Source organism: Aulonocara sp. 'chitande type north' Nkhata Bay, linkage group LG19, assembly GCF_057382095.1.
Source record: "Aulonocara sp. 'chitande type north' Nkhata Bay isolate Kocher_YH1m ecotype deep benthic linkage group LG19, A_spYH_male_GT1.1, whole genome shotgun sequence".
NCBI lineage: Eukaryota > Metazoa > Chordata > Actinopteri > Cichliformes > Cichlidae > Aulonocara > Aulonocara sp. 'chitande type north' Nkhata Bay.
The window spans coordinates 19,595,822-19,615,439 of record NC_141362.1 but is presented as its reverse complement, the minus strand read 5'-3'; the positions used below and the strand labels follow the sequence as shown (position 1 = coordinate 19,615,439).

General features: G+C 37.5%; 1 gene segment (V, D, J or C); it reads right to left on the bottom strand.

Annotated features, from left to right (window-relative positions):
• Positions 1–1,831: 1,831 nt before the first annotated feature.
• LOC147306853 (T-cell receptor beta-1 chain C region-like) lies at positions 1,832–19,183 on the bottom strand. The segment is given in 8 exon segments: positions 1,832–2,166; positions 2,285–2,391; positions 2,582–2,608; positions 2,695–3,051; positions 4,882–4,924; positions 8,151–8,161; positions 18,623–18,922; positions 19,074–19,183. Coding segments are annotated over 8 exon segments (921 nt in total).
• Between the last annotated feature and the right edge of the window lie 435 nt (positions 19,184–19,618).

Sequence of the window (19,618 nt, the reverse complement as noted above, 5' to 3'; positions counted from 1 at the left end):
AATTTGAAATTCTTTTCTTCACATATAAGGTGAAAGAAAAATCAAGCCCGTCATATCTTAAAGGGGTCCTAGTTCCATATTGTCCCCAGAGCACTTTGCTAGGCTTTCCCTCCCTAAGCCTGGCTCTGCTCTATGTTTGCATGTTTCAATAAATGTCTGCACCTATTTCCCATTTTCTTAGGAAAATATAAAGAAGGGTGCCTGAAGAGTTTTGCAGAGTCCCTGCTTGAAACTGAACATGAGGATGCAGCATTTTGTTTCTGTGTTTGCTGAAGTGAGTTAGCATCTGTTTTTTATTTTTTTTTTTCACCTTTAGTTTTATGTAACAAACATTATCCTATGAGTTACCTCTCTTGGTAAATGTGATAGAAAAAACAATAATAATGCATATCCATAGTGTTCTAGGAAACTTTCTTATTGTCATTTCTTTGTAACCTGAAAAATATTTGTACACAAACAAAACACACAAAAACAAAAATACCTTGTCAGAGTTGAGACTCTGCAGTTTGAATACTTTTGTTACAGGATGTTTCCGTTTGAGCTCTCTACAGCCATTATAAAAATGACCAAAATAACTATACTTTAGATTGCATAGTTCTCTCTTTTAATTGAATCTTCAAATACAGTTGATTATTAAGTTATTGTATAGTTTTTGGAATGCATTATCTTTGCTCTGTTATTCTAAAATCATAAATATTTACATTTAAATTATGAAAGATATGGAAAATTTCCACCTATAAAGATCAAGGTTTCCCAAAGGAGCTATAATTATCTTGCACGTGTTTATAGCTCCATATTTCCGTTGCTGCCTCACAGATGTTATTTTCTGTTTATCTGACAGGAGCAACCGCAAACATGTTTTTAAAGGAAGCAAATGAGGAAAGTAGAACACATTCTTCATCTTACCGGGGCACTGACAAGAAAAACAAGATGTAGTGAACGGTTTAGACAAAAGCTATTGTGTAACTGCCTTCACTCAAACACCCTCAGTGGGGTTTTTTTTTCATTGCTTAAGCATGCATTCAAAAAATAGTTGCCATTTGACAGCAGCACAATTAACTTTACATTTCTTATCTGCTCCAACTAAAAAGATTCAAATAGAAATATCTGTTCCACATCAGAGTTAAGAGCTGTTGTAGGTGTTGTAATTTTATTGCTTTGGTTAACACAGAAATGGAAGTTTTTCCATCTGTTTGCTCATTGATGTGCAGAGCGGGGAGTTGATGCAAAGCTGCAGGTGCACACTGTGAGCCGGAGGTTGTGGTAAAGTGGAAGGTTGCACCTCCGTCGTTTCTCAGCACAGAGAGCGAGCTGCAGGCTGCTCTGTGACCACATCCTCTCCTCTGCTGTTGCACTTTACTCCTCTGCAGGGTTTCATGCCCTGGTTTGACTTTTTTGCTTTGACCTTCTTTAGTGCACAGATGACTGTTGTTACGTGTACACTCACATTCTTATAGTTTCCTACTGACAGCTTTTTACATAAAGAGAATGTAAAATGTAATACAACTGACTTATATGTGCAAAGTGAAAACAGAAACAATGAAAAACAGCCTACTTTAAAAAGGTCATTATGTATTTAAAATAGCAACGTTTCTCAGAAAATGTACATCACCTTTCAATTTCTATGTTTATGACCAAAAATGAACCAACTTCTGAAGCTTTTCTGAGTTGAGATGCTTCATTATTATGTAGGAAGAAAAGGAACTGACTTCTCTGAAAACAGGAAAGAATGCATTTTATCTCTGGAAAAAATCTTGTTCTGTGTGAGGTGAGATGTGGGTGCAGAGAGGGGGGAAAGGCAAAGTCAAAAGGAAAGAAATGACTGAAAAGATCCTCTCATAAATGTTTATTGATATGAAAATGAAGCATTAAGTGGAAATTGTTCAGCAAGAATACAGCCAGTGTTTCATAAACACAATAAAACAAAACTAAAATTAGCCAAACTTACTTTCATGCATTAGCTTTAATACTATATGAAGATTTAACTTTTGCATAGACCTGCATGCATCTTTTCCTCTATACAAATGGGCTGCAGCACACAAAGTTGTGGCAATAAAATCAGCATCTTTTATAATTTTTATTTACAAAAAACATAAATGATCCAAGTCACAAATCTTTGGTCACTCCACAGCTCAGCTCTTATTTTTTACGTTTTCCTGGTGAACTCTGTAACACACATAAAGGACAATCTGTGTTAATGCCAAGCAAACAGTTGTATTTGCTTTTATTTTTGTTGTTTTTATTTTTTTAAGGACAATGTAATTGGAGTTCATGTTCAACAAACCTGCAGCCTCCAGACCAAAAATCCAACAAAGGCTCCATAGAGGCAGCTCTTGAAGATAAAAACGGCGTAGGAGAGTTTGGCTTTATTTGTGATCATCAAATATTTCTCTGTAAAAGAATAAGTAAAAAAATATCACAGGGGAAATGTTCAGTGTACTTTGTGGAGGCAGTTTTCAGTACAGATTGTGTTTAGACTTTTAGAAAATTCTAATTTAACAGTCTCTTACATACACTGATTTTAAGTTTGTGCTTGTGATGATGATTTGAACTGTAATAAAACCACAAAATATGTATTTACCTCTTCCCATGCCTCCATCTTCTTTATCTAATGGAAGAATAAAATAAATTAGAAAAGAATACATTCATTTCCCATGTCATCAATTATGGATCATTTTGTGCTCCTAAACTTACCTTCAATACCAGATATTTCACCTAAATGTTTGGTGGTGTCCGTTCCATTGTAGAAACTGACAATGCAGGAAAAGTTTTTTCCCTCCGTGAACCAATCTTTAGCAGAAACTCTCAACCTGCTTGTGATTCTATAGGATACAGGGGGGGTTTCAATCCGCTCTGCAGCTTCATCTGTTGCCACACCATCGGTGACATTTTTCCCATTCATTTGCCAATACACTTCGACATGGTCAGGGTAGAAACCAGAGGCCACACAGACGAGGGTCTTCTTCCTTTTTTTGTCTTTGCTGTTTCTGCACTCATGTTTTGAAGGTTCCAGTATTTTTACTTGTGGTGGAGTGATTTTACTGTTTTCTTCTGCAAGGACAAAGGACAAAGAAGAATCACATTAACACACATGACTAAAACTGCCTTTAGATCTTGTGCACATGCCAGGCAAACATAAACATTAACGCACAAAAACATGCAGGCCAACTTTTTTTCCACACATATTAACACAAAGGATTAATTCAGATTAGAAAACTCGCATTTTCTTTATTACAAAATTATTGTGGTGATCTTACCCAGAACTGTTAGCTTGGTTCCCTCTCCAAAATAAGGAGGATAAGTGCCAGAGCACAATGCCAAGTCACAGCCACAAAAACTCACAAGACTTAGAACACTTGGATTCACCTCAAGCATTTGTTAGTTCATACACAAAACGATTACTCTGCCATGTGCATTTCAAATCACTTTTTGATAAAACAAAACTGCACTTTTCTGCCAGCTGTTCCATAACACAAATATTCTTCCAGACTTGAGGTCTTTTTCTTCTTCTTCCAAATATCACAGTTTTCGGACACATTCTGAGACGTTTACTCATTAAAATGCAATTTAAAGGTTTACAGCATGGATGACGACATCTTTACATCTCTAAAAACAAGTATTTATGCACTATTCTTACCCAGTACTGTGAGTTTGGTGCCACTGCCAAAGTAAGCAGGGTCGTAGTTGTTCACACTGATAAACTGCTGTAGAAAAAACTGCTCTAGAAAGCTGCTGTCTGTCTTTGTTCTCTTTTTCAGTGCTAAACAACCTTTACACCCAAACATATAGAAAAGACCTGAGGAAAATCATCTGCTTGTAGCATTATTAAGCAAATTTTGACCATGCAAGAGAATTAATTTTGGAAATGCACAAATCTAAAATAACAGACATTGAAACCAACTAATTTACAGAAGGATCCCAATGAATATTTCATCAGAAATTATTACGTTAATGTTAATCTTTGCACTCTTACCTAAAACAGTGAGTTTAGTTCCATCTCCAAAATAAGCTTCTGACTGGAAACTCACAGTATTTCACAGAGCTGATAAGAACTGAGTGTGAGAACAATATTCTGGGCGCAGAGCCAAACGTTTCATAGGCACAGTACTTTTACTGGAGAACACTGATAACACTTTTATCACTTTAACTTCTACAAGAAAACTTCATGTTTTAAACTTCTTGTTCACTACCATCACAAAATATATATATGAACCACATACTAAATGTTGTCATTCAACCAACATATAAACACCATGAGAGTAAAGCCCAGCTGATTTTTGTTGGAAGTTTTCTTACCTAAAACAGTGAGTTTAGTTCCAGCTCCAAAGTAAGCCTCGTTGTAGGAGCACAGAGACTTTGTACTGTGACAAAAACCCTTTCTAGTGCCTCTCTTTAGCTTTGCCACATGGAAATGATTCCAACTGTCACTTTTTTACATGTAAAGACTTTGACTTTAGCTACCTGCGTTTTTGGTGTAAATTTAAAGAGGTAGATTTTTTAGAGGCAGCTCAACAAAATCAGTCCTCAACTTTACTTAGTGAACTTTAAAATGTTTTCTTACCTAAAACAGTTAATTTTGTTCCTCCACCAAAGTGAGCCTCTGAAGTACCAGAGTCACAGTGCACCTGATCACTGCTCAAAACAGCTCAACACATGCTGCTTCTGCTTTGTTTCTTAATTCTTTGCTTGCTTTTAATGAACTAAATGTTACTTTTCTTTAAATTAAAAATCCCACATATGCTGCACTCCTCTTTTTGTTCCAAGTTTTTACAAGTTTAATATAATGCAAAATGTTTGTGTTTGTTTTTTCAGGCAACACTTATTCTTTAATTGGTTTTAATTTGAAACATTTATGAGAATAAATTTTGATTCGTTACTTACCAAGAACAGTTAGTTTTGTTCCCTGCCCGAAATAAGCTTCATACTGACACAGCATTTAAACCTCAGAGCAAAAAGCCCTGAGCTGAGACTACAGAGAACTCAAACATATTAAGCTTGTTCAAAAAAGACTCCACTCCAGGGATAACTAAAATAACATGTTTGGATTCATGTATCCAAGACCTTACTGCAGACATACATATACTCATGTATAGTTTTTATTTCTTACCTAAAATGGTTAATTTTGTTCCTCCGCCAAAGTAAGCCTCTGCACCAGTACCAGAGTCACAGTGAAGTTAATTAGTGCTCAAAACAGCCCAACATGCTGTTTCTACTTTGCATCTTCATTTCATTTTATCTTCTTCATAAAAACTAATGAAGTTTCCTTTTCCTTTTCTTTAAATTAAAAATCTACATATATTTTTACAGGTTTAAATGCCAAACACCTTACTGTAACACTTTTTTCAGCTTTAACTACTTTTACTTTGACAGGTTTATGAGAATAAATTTTGATTCGTCACTTACCAAGAACAGTTAGTTTTGTTCCCTGCCCGAAATAAGCTTCGTTCTGACACAGCATTTAAACCTCAGAGCAAAAAGCCCTGAGCTGAGACTACAGAGACCTCAAATACAGTTTGTTTAATAATGACTCCAGTTGGGAATTTTAACATCTATTTGGATTAATGTCACCAAGACCTTACTGCAGACATACATATACTCATATATAGTTTTTATTTCTTACCTAAAACAGTTAATTTTGTTCCTCCACCAAAGTAAGCCTCTGAAGCACCACCAGAGTCACAGTGAAGTTAATTAGTGCTCAAAACAGCCCAACATGCTGTTTCTACTTTGCATCTTCATTTTTTGGTCTCTTCATAAAAAATAATGAAGTTTCCTTTTACTTTTCTTTAAATTAAAAACTCTAAATGTGCTTGACTGGTGGTGTTTTTGTTGTTGTTGTTGTTTTCACCAGTTTAAAAGCCAAACACCTTACTGAAACACTTTTGTCAGCTTTAACTAGTTTAACTATGTTTATGAAAAGACATTTAGATTTTTCACTTACCAAGAACAGTCAGTTTTGTTCCCTGGCTGAAATAAGCTTCATAATTGGCACAGTGTTTAAGCTTCTGAACAAAAAGCACTGAGCTCAGACTATAACGAGTCCAAGTACAGTAAGTTTGTTACCAAGCTGCTCATGTAAGAAAGTTTTTTATATTAGTTATTCCTCTGGCCCAAATCTTATTACAAATTTTACGTATAATTTTTCTTTCTTACCTAAAACAGTTAATTTTGTTCCTCCACCGAAGAAAGCTTCATAACCACCAGTGGCACAGTGAACTTAATCTGTGCTCAAAACATCACGATGCTTCTTTCACTTTGCTTCTTTAAGCATTTAAGCTACTATTAAGAAAGAAAATCTGAAGCAACAGCTGCCCTTTAACATGTTTTAATTTTTTCTGTGTTGAATTCATGTAAGAGAAAAGTTTTACTTACCAAGAACAGTCAGTTTTGTTCCCTGACCGAAATAAGCTTCTCTATCAACACAGCGCTCAGGCTTAATGTCAAAAAGCACTCTAAACATCTGAGCTCCTTACATTTCTTTTTGCAGCTTCACCCTTGAACATCTTCATGCATTTATTTGGTTATTTCCATGCTTTACTTACCTAATACAGTCAGTTTGGTTCCTTTTCCAAAGTAAGCTTCGGTGTTTGTCACAGTGCAAAATACTCAGCATGAAACTCTTTCTCTACCACACTTCTCTTTGGGAATAATCTTTGCTCATACTTCTGCCAGCACTTTTACTAATCCTCTAAACAAACCAATATTCATCCAACACAGTAGAAAAAGTGAAATATTTACCTAAAACTGTCAGTTTGGTTCCTTTTCCAAAGTAAGCAGGATTGCCAGTGTTCACAGTGCAAAATACTCAGCATGAAACCCTTTTTGTTCCAGAATAACCTTTGACAAACGTCTTTGATAATACTTCTGACAACACTAAGGCTCTAATCAAAATTGCATTTATCAAAACACAGAAATAAAGTGAAATATTTACCTAAAACTGTCAGTTTGGTTCCTTTTCCAAAGTAAGCTTCGTTAGCATTGTCACAGTGCAAAAACACTCAGCATGAAACTCTTTTCATGCCTGAGGGTTGTGTTTACTTATAATCCTGTCAATACTAAGCCTCTGATGAAAGGTACATTTTTGGAACAGAGTAGTGAAGTGAAATATTTACCTAATACAGTCAGTTTTGTTCCTTTTCCAAAGTAAGCTTCGCTGCCCTGACACAGTGCAAAAACACTCAGCAAGAAACTGTTTTTGCACCAGAATTATCTCTGAGGATTGTCTTTACTAATAATCCTGTCAGTACTAAGCTTCTGAATAAAGGTACATTTATCAGAACACAGAAATAAAGTGGAATATTTACCTAAAACTGTCAGTTTGGTTCCTTTGCCAAAGTAAGCAGGTTGGTTGTTGGTCACAGTGCAAAATACTCAGCATGAAACTCTTTTTCTATTAGACAATAGTCTTTACTAATACTCTTGTCAATGCTAAGGCTCTAAACAAATTTACAGTTCACAAAACACACCAGTAAAGTGAAATATTTACCTAAAACTGTCAGTTTGGTTCCTTTGCCAAAGTAAGCAGGATCAGAAGTGGTCACAGTGCAAAATACTCAGCATGAAACTTTTTAGATCTGACTAATCTTTGAAAATCCTATTTACTAGAAGTTTTCTCTATACTAAGGCTCTAATTAAAGTGACATATAAGAAAACACAGTACTGAAGTAAAATATTTACCTAAAACTGTCAGTTTGGTTCCTTGGCCAAAGTAAGCAGGTTCAGTGTAGGTCACAGTGCAAAATACTCAGCATGAAACTGTTTTTGTATCCGAATCCTCTCTAAGGATAGTCTTCATGGATACCTCTGTTTATACTATGGTTATAGTTAAAGTCATATTTATCAAAAACTGTAGTAAAATGAAATATTTACCTAAAACTGTCAGCTTGGTTCCTTTGCCAAAGTAAGCAGGGTAGTTGTTGGTCACAGTGCAAAATACTCAGCATGAAACTGTTTTTGTATCAGAATGATGTTTGACAATAGTCTTTACTAATACCCCTGTCAATGTTATGGCTCTAAACAAATTTACAGTTCACAAAACACCACAGTAAAGTGGAATATTTACCTAAAACTGTCAGTTTGGTTCCTTTGCCAAAGTAAGCAGGTTGTGTGTTGGTCACAGTGCAAAATACTCAGCATGAAACTCTTTTTACACCAGAATAACCTTTAGTTAGTATTAATGAACATTTATGTTAACACTGAGGCTGTAGCCAAAGTCATATTTATCAAAAAATGGAAGTAAATTTTTACCTAAAACTGTCAGCTTGGTTCCTTGGCCAAAGTAAGCAGGATCATTGTAGTTCACAGTGTTCTCTGTTCAGCTTAATATTTCTGCTGTTTTTAACAACAAATTTTTCCTTCACTCTTATGCTGACATTTACACCCTTTTAATTATAATCGACTGAACCGAAGCTTTGAGATATCCAACTTACCTAAAACAGTGAGTTTTGTTCCTTTTCCAAAGTAAGCTTCAGTTCCAGAGTCACGCTGATGTCGCCCTCTGCAAAAAACTTTCAAATCTTTCCAGAAACATCCAGTTTACATGTATTCTAATAATTCAGATGGTCTTTAAAGGCTTAAAACATCGAGGGTGAGCTTCACATTGTCCAAATTTGGTTAGTGTGGCAAGATGACAGCACAGACATCCTAATGTTGCTCCTATGAACAACAAGTTAGAAAAAAAAAATTTCCATTAAAATTTCTACATTTAAACAACTTTTCACTACCAAAGTGTTCCTCCATCCCCGACACCTTCAGATTAGTGATTTTTCCGCTCTAACAACGTTTTAAGTTGCATGTAGCAGTCTTCACAATGCATTTTAATGGGAGGAGGTTTTTGTACGACGGCTCTATGGGATTGTATCACCGTGGCCCCCTGTCCCCACGGTGAAAAAGCATCACACAAAAACCTTGTGTCTTTTTCGTTCTCTCCTCTCTCCTTCCCCCACCCCGCTTCTCCCTATCTCAGCCTCCATCTCTGTCTGCCTGTGAGCGCAGCTGTGCAGGTCGGGCTGACTGACGGCTGAACGCGCTCCAACCTGACTGCTGCTATTTCTGTGACAGCTAAGAAAAGAAGCAGGAAGGGAGGGCAGAAAAAACACAAAGAGACTTTTTTATTTGTGTTTGTAGTTGCTCAGAGGAGGTGACATCTCTGGTGGTCACAGCGCTTTATCCAATCAGTTATCAGTAAGCAAAATTCACTGAGAGATACAACAAGACATTCTTTACATTTCTCAGCCCTCAATTTCCAAATGTTTAACTTTCAAATGAATACAGAGCACAATTGCTCTTTATAATACAAACCAAGGTCAAAACTCTACATTTAGTATTTTCTCAGTGGTTCGGATGACCTGGTGTATTGTTATTGGAAGGTTTTCATTTTCTGTGTGATCCACAGATAGTTCTCAGACTCTTTAAAGCCTAAACCATAAAATAATTACCAGAAAATTCTCTACTTTTCAAATGGAGCATTTGACCACTTGACAAATTTGTTTGAATTTGTTAAAATTTGAATTTCCACATATGACTTTTAATTTGTATTTGCTGCATCTTGTTTTTTGTTGTTGTTTTTTAATGCTTAAAATGTATTGTGGAATTTATTTAGGTTTTTTGGGGAGTAAAATATTCACACTAAAGTCTCAGAAACTCAATTCTCAAAAACTGAACGTATCAAATATAAATCACTAAACTTTAAGGGCTTAAAGAAGCATTATAGCTTTTTAATGTTTCCTTAAAGAATAAGTAAATGGCTTCTTTAAAAAGTATTATTGATTTTTTTTTTTTTTTTTAGCTCATTCTTCTGGTGGATATGGCTGCAATTTTAAGCATATCCCCAGTCTCATTTTTTGAATTTCTTTTTCAGGATCTAAAAATCAACACTAGTTGTAAAGCACTACAGAGAGGACAGTGTTCTCCTTTTGCTGCTGAACATTAAAGATAATGGACCAAATATTTCCTTCTTAGCTAAAAGAAATCAATTATGTGCGTGAGGAAAACTCCATATGAATGCTACTGGTGCTCTGTGTACGCTGGGTGTGTAGGTAGTCTACATTAGTCAACAACAATACCATAACAACAGCTTGTACTTCTGCCCCCAAGTGGCAACAAAAATCTGTCATATACAAGGATCCCTTGGATCTTTTGGATCCTGTTGGTTGTGGGTTGGAAAGTCCTTGGAGCTCTTTATTATTGATCAAGTCATTCCTGTGCAGTTTTTATGGTGTGATGCATTATTCTGATGGGAGAGACCACTGCTGTCCCGGAGTGTCAGGTGGCTGTCTCAAACAACGTGTAGCTACATGCCAACTAAACAAAACAACCAAAACAAATCCCAAGAGACAAAGTTTCTCTCCACTGTAAAAAGAGAAGGCCAGGTTTTTTTCACCTCACCTATCAGTCATTATAATGTTTATAAAGAAGTATATATATTTCTATAACTCATTAATGTGTGTGAATCCTTTTTCTTTTCTAATTTCTATTTCTTCGTTGCTTTGCCATTATGAATTCCTACATAATAAAATCATCTGTGCTACAGGACTAATATGATACACAAGATTTACTCTTCATGATATTCTACCATTCAGCTTGATAGTACCTGTGTCGTTTAAATGTAATCCTCTAAGTGTAATGCATGATTAACCCTGTAGAGGTCAGTGTAAAGTTGATATAGTTTTATCATGCCAGGCTGTACACAGAGCCAAAATATTTAATAAGGTGCTGGTTTGAGCACAGAGTGACTCAGATGATGCCGAAAAGGGTAATATTGTATAAGCCTCACACTGCTAATGCACCTGTTCTCTTATCTGAAAAGATCAGCTTTATGAGGTTTGCAGAAACAAAGTGTGGAGAGGTAGTTTTTGTACCCTTTGAGAAGTATCTGAATTCATGAATGTTTTTCTTTTCAAGATATATTTCAAAGTTTGAAGTGTTTTAACAGTTGAAGACAAAGTTGTATATCTTTTTCGCCTCTAAAACAAAATTCTGGGTCAGAGTTTGACACTTTAATCCACTCTCAGATCTTCCTTCTTTTCTCTTCGGGTTGTTGTTTAGCTGCAGAGGCTTTCTGAGCCATTGTGCTCTTCTAGAGACACAGTAATAAACAGCTGAGTCTCCAGCCGCAACTGAGTGTATCTGCAGAGAGGACCTCAGGAGGGAAGGCCGGGACATACTGTACTTTGATTTGTCGAAAGGAGCTTCAGTGTCCCACACTTTTTCACCAAGAGAATAGGTTATTAGCTCTATTTTCCCACTCTTGCTTTGTCTGTACCAAAACATGTAGGAATTATCCTCATCTTGACTACAGGACAAAGTTGCAGACTGATCTCCAATGTGACTGTTTAGAAATGGATCCTGTTTGATTTTTACACTGAAGGAGAAATCTGGAAAACAAGATGAAAGGCAACAAGTGAGCATGCAAATTCTTCAGCACAGGAAAATATTTATCTCTGAATTTAAAGTACTTACTGGAGAAGATTAGTACTGCAACCAAAAAAGCCTACATCATGATCATTATTATACACTTAGGGGAAAAAAGTAAGAACCATTACAGTTAGAACCATTTAGTCTGCTGTTGGGCTGAAGAGCTGCATGTGTCATTCACTGTGTTCTGCAATCAAAGCTTCTAAAATGAGTTCAGATCATCCTCCTCTTATTTTACCACAAAGCCTTCACTCACTTTCACATTTCATAGGTTCTTACAGCTTTCTCTGCAGTTCAGCAGTCTCCTAGTGGACACTGAATAGCAACTGCAGAGCAGGGTTCTTGTTATGGTAGGGCTTATGGTTAATAATGCTTCAGCACAATTAGAATTGATTTTCTTTTTTATTACATAAAAAAGCATGATCGATTCTGAAATTTAATCAGTGCTTCTCAAATTTTTGATGTACATTTCAAATTTTACTTTTCCAACTTTAAAGAAGAAACTGGACACAGTCTTTGGAGATTTGTGTAGTAATTTATGCAGCATGTGCAAAAGAAAGGGAGCATGCATGGCAGAACATAGCCGACAGAGTCAATGCATGAGAGGTAATTTAAACATTGATCTAGGGATTTCCACCCATTTAACACGTTATTCTATTCTATTTTATTTTATTTTATACATTTTATTTTGTGACGTGATGTGAGCGCAGGTGCAACCCAACAGGCCCCAAACGTTCCTGGCAGCAAGTAAAAATGAAATATAAAAATATAGTCCAAACAGGTAAGGTGTAATTGTATTATGAGCCATAGTGCTTGGTCTGTTTGTCCTATGTAAATCAATTGCAGTTAGAGGCTACATTAATTTTCTTTCTGTGAGCACTTATTGCAATTATCTGAGCACATTACAAGTACATATTTGCTTACTCTGTATGCTCAAATGTGACCCGTTATAGCCACTAGAAAAAAAAGCGGAGGCCCGAAAAACAGGTGGGGGTCCTCCACCACCACCACTCACAGAGGCTGAGCAGTTGGCTTCCACATTTGTGATAATGTTGGCAGCATCACATATGATCTTCACAGTGCAGAGAACACAAATTAGCATCCATTACTATAATGAAATAATTTGTTAGTTTGAAATGCTACAGGGAACTATGTACCTGTACATTAATGCTGTGGAAAGACTTCCTGTTCACATAGTCTCCTTCATTTACTGAAGGAGCAATGATTGGAATGTGAGTGCCATCTATACAGCCAATCACGCCTGGGAACCGTGAAAATAAATGTAAAATTTAAGTAGTAGTTCAAGTATCACCACATCATGAATTGAGTTTTGGTCATCCTGATACCTGCAATTTTGTGGAATCCCTCTTTGAAAAATCTTGTGGGTCTATGACCGGGGAACACCACAAACGAGTACAGGAGACGTTTCAGTGCAACTGTAACATTCCTGACTGCCCGACAGACGGTAGCCTTGGAAACGTGCTCAGCGTCACCAATATTATACAGAAAGCTCCCGTTTGCAAAAAAACGAAGTGCAATACAAATAATATGTACAGAACTGAGAGAATGTCCGCGATGTGTCACATGAGCAATATTAGGCCTGAGGATGTTATTCAAATAAATTATAGATTGTGCTGAAAAACGGTAACGTTCACACAGGAAATCATCAGGAAATGATAAAATGTCCGAACGCGCTCTAATCACTCTCTCCCGGCGGAGAGCTCTGCGGAGAATTTGGGCTTCAACATCTACTGGCTCTTCAAGGAAGGGGCACGCCATGTCTGACACTTCCTACAGTCAGGTTTCCGACAAAGCGGCGGGGACAGTCAGGGTTAGTTGCAGTAATCCTGCTGGGGAGCAGGTTAGCTTCACGGAGTGTGTCGTTATAGTAACTCAGTCAGAATTAATCTAAACTCGCTTTGTGAAACCGAAAACCCAGAGTTTTCGTTAACTCAGGGTATACTTACTCAGAGTTTGCACTAAACCAGCTTCTTGAAATAGGGCCCAGGTTTACTTCGAGCTAAACTTCGAAAGCAACATTTAGTGACTATAGCGATTCTATTTTAAAACTCACGTTAGTATCACACTTTCCTGCTATTCAGCGAAAATCATAGTAACAGAAGTATAGAATAAGAATAAGGAGCTGTTAAAAAAAACCCAGCCAGAAGAAAACAGAGCAACGTAAGACAACACATGTATACAAACGCATCAAATTATTTGTTTGTCTGTTTTGCTGACACCAACATTTTGACCCAGCGCTTGCCTCTCTGATGGACACACCCAGCGGTCACCTGTACGCGGCTGCATGAATGTCCTGTAGCTGCAGGGTTAGACCTAATCAGACTCAGAGCCCACGTTTTTTTCATTTCTTTTAAATTAAGTTCTGCATTGGTTTATGCCTCTCAGTTGCCTAATTTCTAACCCCTTACCTAGTAGAAATATATTATCCAGTATCATAAACAGGCCTAATATTCTGTACTGTATTTCTAAAGCGTATAGTTTAGTAATTTCTCCTTAGAGGGGTTGCGTGGAGGATCCTTCCCAGTCCCCTTTCCTGCAGCTTTTCTCACACACCAACATCCACCTGCGGACTGGGAGTTTTCTGAAAGGCTACTTATTTCCGGAAAGCTGATGCTGTTTTATTTTCTTACCAAGGTAAGCCCCCATTTACTTTGGTAACATGTAGTAGTCGTTGTTCATCAAGTGTTTAATGCTAAGGTAACATTTAGCCCTGCTAATTTCAGCTTGCTAATGCTTTTGGTTTTTGTGTACAGCAAAGTAGTTAAATGTCATTCTAAAGAAAGTCGGGAAAAGCCGAAGAATCTGAAGTTCTTCAGTGGCACAAAAACTTTGAATCAAGCTTCAACCAACGACCTCATTACTTAGAGCCATGCAGCACTCACTAATCAACAACCTATGTCAGCTGAATTTTTAACATACTGCAGGTACAAATTGATTTTGGATGGGCTTCATTTTTGTTGCTTATTAAGACCTTTATTGCCCTACTTTAGAGTGGGCATCTTACAAAGATCGCACCTGAGTGATGCACGAAAATGTTCTGTTCTGTGAACTGAGCAGTTTGTGACTGTAGCTTAGGAGGAGTTGGTCTAACAATAACCAGAAGAACCTAAATAAAACAAACACAGAATTACTTCAACGAAGAACATGCATGTTTTGGAACAGCCAAGTCATATAGTGCTGAATGTGCCTTGAAATGCTCTGGGATGACCTGAAGAGGGCTGTTGAATCAAGAAAACCCCGAATTATTGATTAGTGAAGTAAATTTGTTTGCAGTCATAGTCAAAACCTATTCCTCACCACCATGTAAATCTCATAAGCAGTTAGAAGAATGCACTGGACCGTTTTGCTGTTATAAGAGGCTGCACTAAATTCAGTGGTTCCTTTTTTTCTTTTTTCCCCCTTCTGGCCTGCATGTTTGAATGAGGAAGAAAGTACAGTATCAGTCATCAATGCAGAAAGTATTGCAGTTATCCAGGACTGCAAATCTATAATGTGGCACAGATTGTTGTTCCCTTAATATTTAAATATTTTTGTATAATACATGCATACTCCTACCAAATTCTACATTTTCTTAAGCTTAATGTATGTGTTGTAGGATTTTAGTTTTAGGAGCTTTCTCTGTTAACACTAAGACATTACTATAAAAGCACTATCATTGTAACTGTAAATAAAACCCTCCTGATTCTGGTTCTGTTTCACTCTTTCCATCATCTCTGGGTTTAAACAGCAAAAGATACATAAGCTATGCTGCAGTATGTGTGATAAAATTATTAGTCAAAGTTAACTTTTTCTCTTTATTTCATTACATACAGTAACAAACATTAGAACTAAGATATGGAAAAATGCTGTCCCCTTGGTTTGTTCTGCTACTCTAAGAATATGACTTCATGTGCACATCTATAACACCCCACTTGCAGAAAATGCTGAGGGTTTTTAGTGAGGGAGCAGCATTAAACCACATCACTGTGTGCTGGCAGCGCAGAAATAAACAGCCGAGTGCGACACGTCTGTGTTTTTTATCGTCAGAGTTCCTTCTACTGTGCTGTTCCTCGTGAGGGTAAATTGTTCTTTAAATTGACCCTCATAACTTTGGGACTGTTGATAATATCCAAAGCCAATGAGGGTCATGGATGTATTCTCCTTTAATTGCTGATACCAGAGCATTAATATACGGGTGCTGTCATCATGCTTGCAGTTTATATGGACCTCAAGATTCTTATTCACTATCTGTGAAGGAGACTGCTGAAATATAATTGCACTCGCCCGACCTGCAAAGAGAACAAAAACCAGTTTACAATGAGTCAGTACAGTATTTGCATTTAATTGATTGTTTGGGAGTTCAAATTGAAATTTAAGATCTTACATGAAAACCAGATGATGACAAGAAGACTAGGTGAAGACATTTTCAAACACTGATGGGAGAAGGTGATTGCTCATTTTAAAAAGAGGCTCAGGGTAAAGGGGGAGGAGAATGTTTGTTGTGCTTAGTTCATCACTCCTGTTATACGGGCCTCATGTCATGTGCTGTGTTTCCATCTATTGGTGTAACAGAAATCCAGGCATCTTCTAAAATAGCATGCATCAAGTTCCTTAACCATTATTAAGAGAGAGGCATAACTTACATTTTTGAGGAGTTGTTAGTGATGAATGCCACACTGTGCTCTTCTGCACAGTGTGGTGGTATCTGCCCAATGAACAAGTTGCCTGAGAATGGATGTTCAGTATGAAAGTTGTGTGTGTATTGCTATGATTTCCAGATTGGAAAAAAATATTTCCAACCATCCAGCAGTGCACAGGAGAGGTAAGAAGAGAGTGTAGTCAGCGTGGAGTGGGTGGAGACCAGTATCAGGGGCGATTTGTGACAGAATGAGAGCAGAAACATTTAATGGGTGGGATGGACTGCCCTCTCTAAGTTATGTTACATAAGTTATGATTCAGTGCACTTTATATGTAGTCTAAATTAAAGTGCTTTCTGTTCATTTTTATTAAAACCATGTTTAATAGAAGCAATCTATGGAGGAATCCAGTCCTCTTGTTTATCATTGCAACTCTAAGGAAAACCAGCAAAAAGCTATGTGTGCATGTACAACAGCTCATTTGCAGAAAATGCTGAGGGTTTTTAGTGAGGGAGCAGCATTAAACCACATCACTGTGTGCTGGCAGCGCAGAAATAAACAGCCGAGTGCGACACGTCTGTTTTTTTTATTGTCAGAGTTCCTTCTACTGTGCTGTTCCTCGTGAGGGTAAATTGTTCTTTAAATTGACCCTCATAATTTTGGGACTGTTGATAATATCCAAAGCCAATGAGGGTCATGGATGTATTCTCCTTTCTTTGCTGATACCAGAACATTATTACAAGGGAGCTGTCATCATGCTTGCAGTTTATCTGGATCTCTCGATTCTTATCCACTATCTGTGGAGGAGACTGCTGAAATATAACTGCGCTCGCCTGACCTGCAACAAGAACAATAAACAGTTTACAATGAGTCAGTAATGTATTTGCATTTAAGTGATTATTTTGGGAGTTCAAATTGAAATTTAAGATCTTACACGAAAACCAAATGATGACAAGAAGACTAGGTGAAGACATTTTCAAACACTGATGGGAGAAGGTGATTGCTCATTTTAAAAAGAGGCTCAGGGTAAAGGGGGAGGAGAATGTTTGTTGTGCTTAGTTCATCACTCCTGTTATACGGGCCTCATGTCATGTGCTGTGTTTCCATCTATTGGTGTAACAGAAATCCAGGCATCTTCTAAAATAGCATGCAATGAGTTCCCTTATCCATTTTAAGAGAGAGGCATAAGTTACATTTTTGAGGGGTTGTTGGTGATGAATGCCACACACTGCTCTTCTGTGGTGGTATCTGCCCAAAGAACAAGTTGCCTGAGTATGGAAGTTCATTATGAAAGTTGTTTGTGTCTGTATTGCTATGATTTCCAGATTGGAAAAGTTATTTCCAACCATCCAGCAGTGCACAGGAGAGGTAAGAAAGAGAGTGTAGTCAGCGTGGAGTGGCTGGAGATAAGTGTCAGGGGTGATTTGTGACAGAGTGAGAGCAGAAATATTTGATGGATGGGATAGACTGCCCTCTCTAAGTTTTGCTGCCTAAGTTATGCTGCAGTGCACTTTGTATTAGTCTAAATTGAAGTGCTTTCTGTTCATTTTTATAAAAAAGCTTGGAAGCAAGCTATGGAAGAATCAAGTCCTCTTGTTTCTCGCTGCAACTCTAAGGAAAACCAGCAAAAAGCTATGTGTACATGTACAACACCTCACTTGCAGAAAATGCTGAGGGTTTTTAGTGAGGGAGCAGCATTAAACCACATCACTGTGTGAAGGCGGCACAGAAATAAACAGCCGAGTGCGACACGTCTGTGTTTTTTATTGTCAGAGTTCCTTCTACTGTGCTGTTCCTTGCGACGGTAAATTGTTTTTCAAATTGACCCTCATAACTTTGGGACTGTTGATAATATCCAGACCCAATGAGGGTCATGGATGTATTTTCCTTTAATTGCTGATACCAGAGCATTATTGGAAGGGAGCTATCGTTATGCTTGCAGTTTATCTGGATCTCTTGATTCTTATCCACTATCTGTGGAGGAGACTGCTGAAATATAACTGCGCTCGCCTGACCTGCAAAGAGAACAAAAAACAGTTTACGATGAGTCAGTAATGTATTCAAATTTGTACATTTTGTATTTAATTTAGTTGAAATTTAAGATCTTACATGAAAACCAGATGAGGAGGAGAACAGTTGAAGACATAGTTAAGCACTGATGGGAGAATGGTTGGTTGCTCATAAAAAGGCTCAGTGTAAAGAGGGAGGAGGGTTCGTTTAGTGAGTATCTGCTGCTTATCTCACCACTAAACTCCCATTGTAAAGGGCTTATGCCATGTGCTGTGCTTCCATCTATTGGCAGGATTTATTTAAAACACCTTGCATCATCACAAGCGGCTTAGTCTGAGGAAAATATCCATGTGTAAGAACATTATTTTGGGGAAAAAATGCAGATAGTGTTTTAATATTTTAGAAAACATTTTCTTACCTTTTTATTTACTTAACAAACTTGATGGTAAAAATTGCTGTTATTATCTTCTCCACAGTGTGGTTTCCCCCCACCCCCTCAAGTCGATTACTTATGCTTGAGTCAGATGTTTTTGTCATGCTTCTGAGGTCTGCCACAGTACCGTGTAGCCTTGCAGCGCAGAGATAAACAGCCTCATCTTTTTCCTGAATACTGGTTATTGTCAGAGACCACTGCTTGTCATTTTTCTCTGCCTGAAAACCAGATTTGAATCCCTCTTCGAATTGTGAAATTCCAGCTACAGTAGCCACAATTAGCTGGAAACTTTTTCCTCTAGGCTGTTTATACCAGTACAGATATTGATAGTCTGTGTCATTCTGGTAGCAGTGCATCTTTGCCAAGCCATTGGAAGGGTTAGAGATGTAATGGGGCCACTGAGTGATCAGAACAGATTCAGAAACACCTGAAACACAGCAAGCAGAAATATATCTTTTATCATCTATATGGTAATAATATTTACATTCATTGAATGGACTTAATACAGGTAAAAAGAAAAGGCAAGGAAAGTGTGAACATTTAGAGTATGTTTTTGTCTTTGTGTTGATAAACTTTACCTGCTGCTGAGATAATCAAGAAAGTCAGGGTGGTGATGCAAGGAGTCATTTTGTCTTTAGAACAGGAAATTGAATGGGTGGAAATTCAGCAGAGCCAACACTGTAGGTAGATCTCTGTGGAGGAAATGACATCAGAATCTGAGCAAAGACAGAAAGATTGTGTGAAGGCAGACTTTAGAACTGTCACGCCTCCTTTATCAATCATGCAGGTGTGGTTTTGATGCTGTGAGCCACCAGTTTTTGTAAAGCAGGCAGAGGAGTTGAAACACTGTGCCGACTCGCAGCACAGAAGTATTGTGCTGTGTCTGCTGGATTAACATTGGAGATTTCAAGCTGAGCTTTGGCCGTTGCATGGCCTGTTATGTTAAATTTGCTCTTAAAGGTCTTTTCAAGAGTTGGGGCACCATATTCAAGCCGCCCAATCAGGGCCATTGTTCGCTGGCCTCCTGCTGCTGACTTATGCTGGTACCAGTACATGTAGGGATAGCCACTCTCTCCATGGTAGCATTCGATCTGGGCTTGTTGTTGTTCTGGTTTTATCAGAA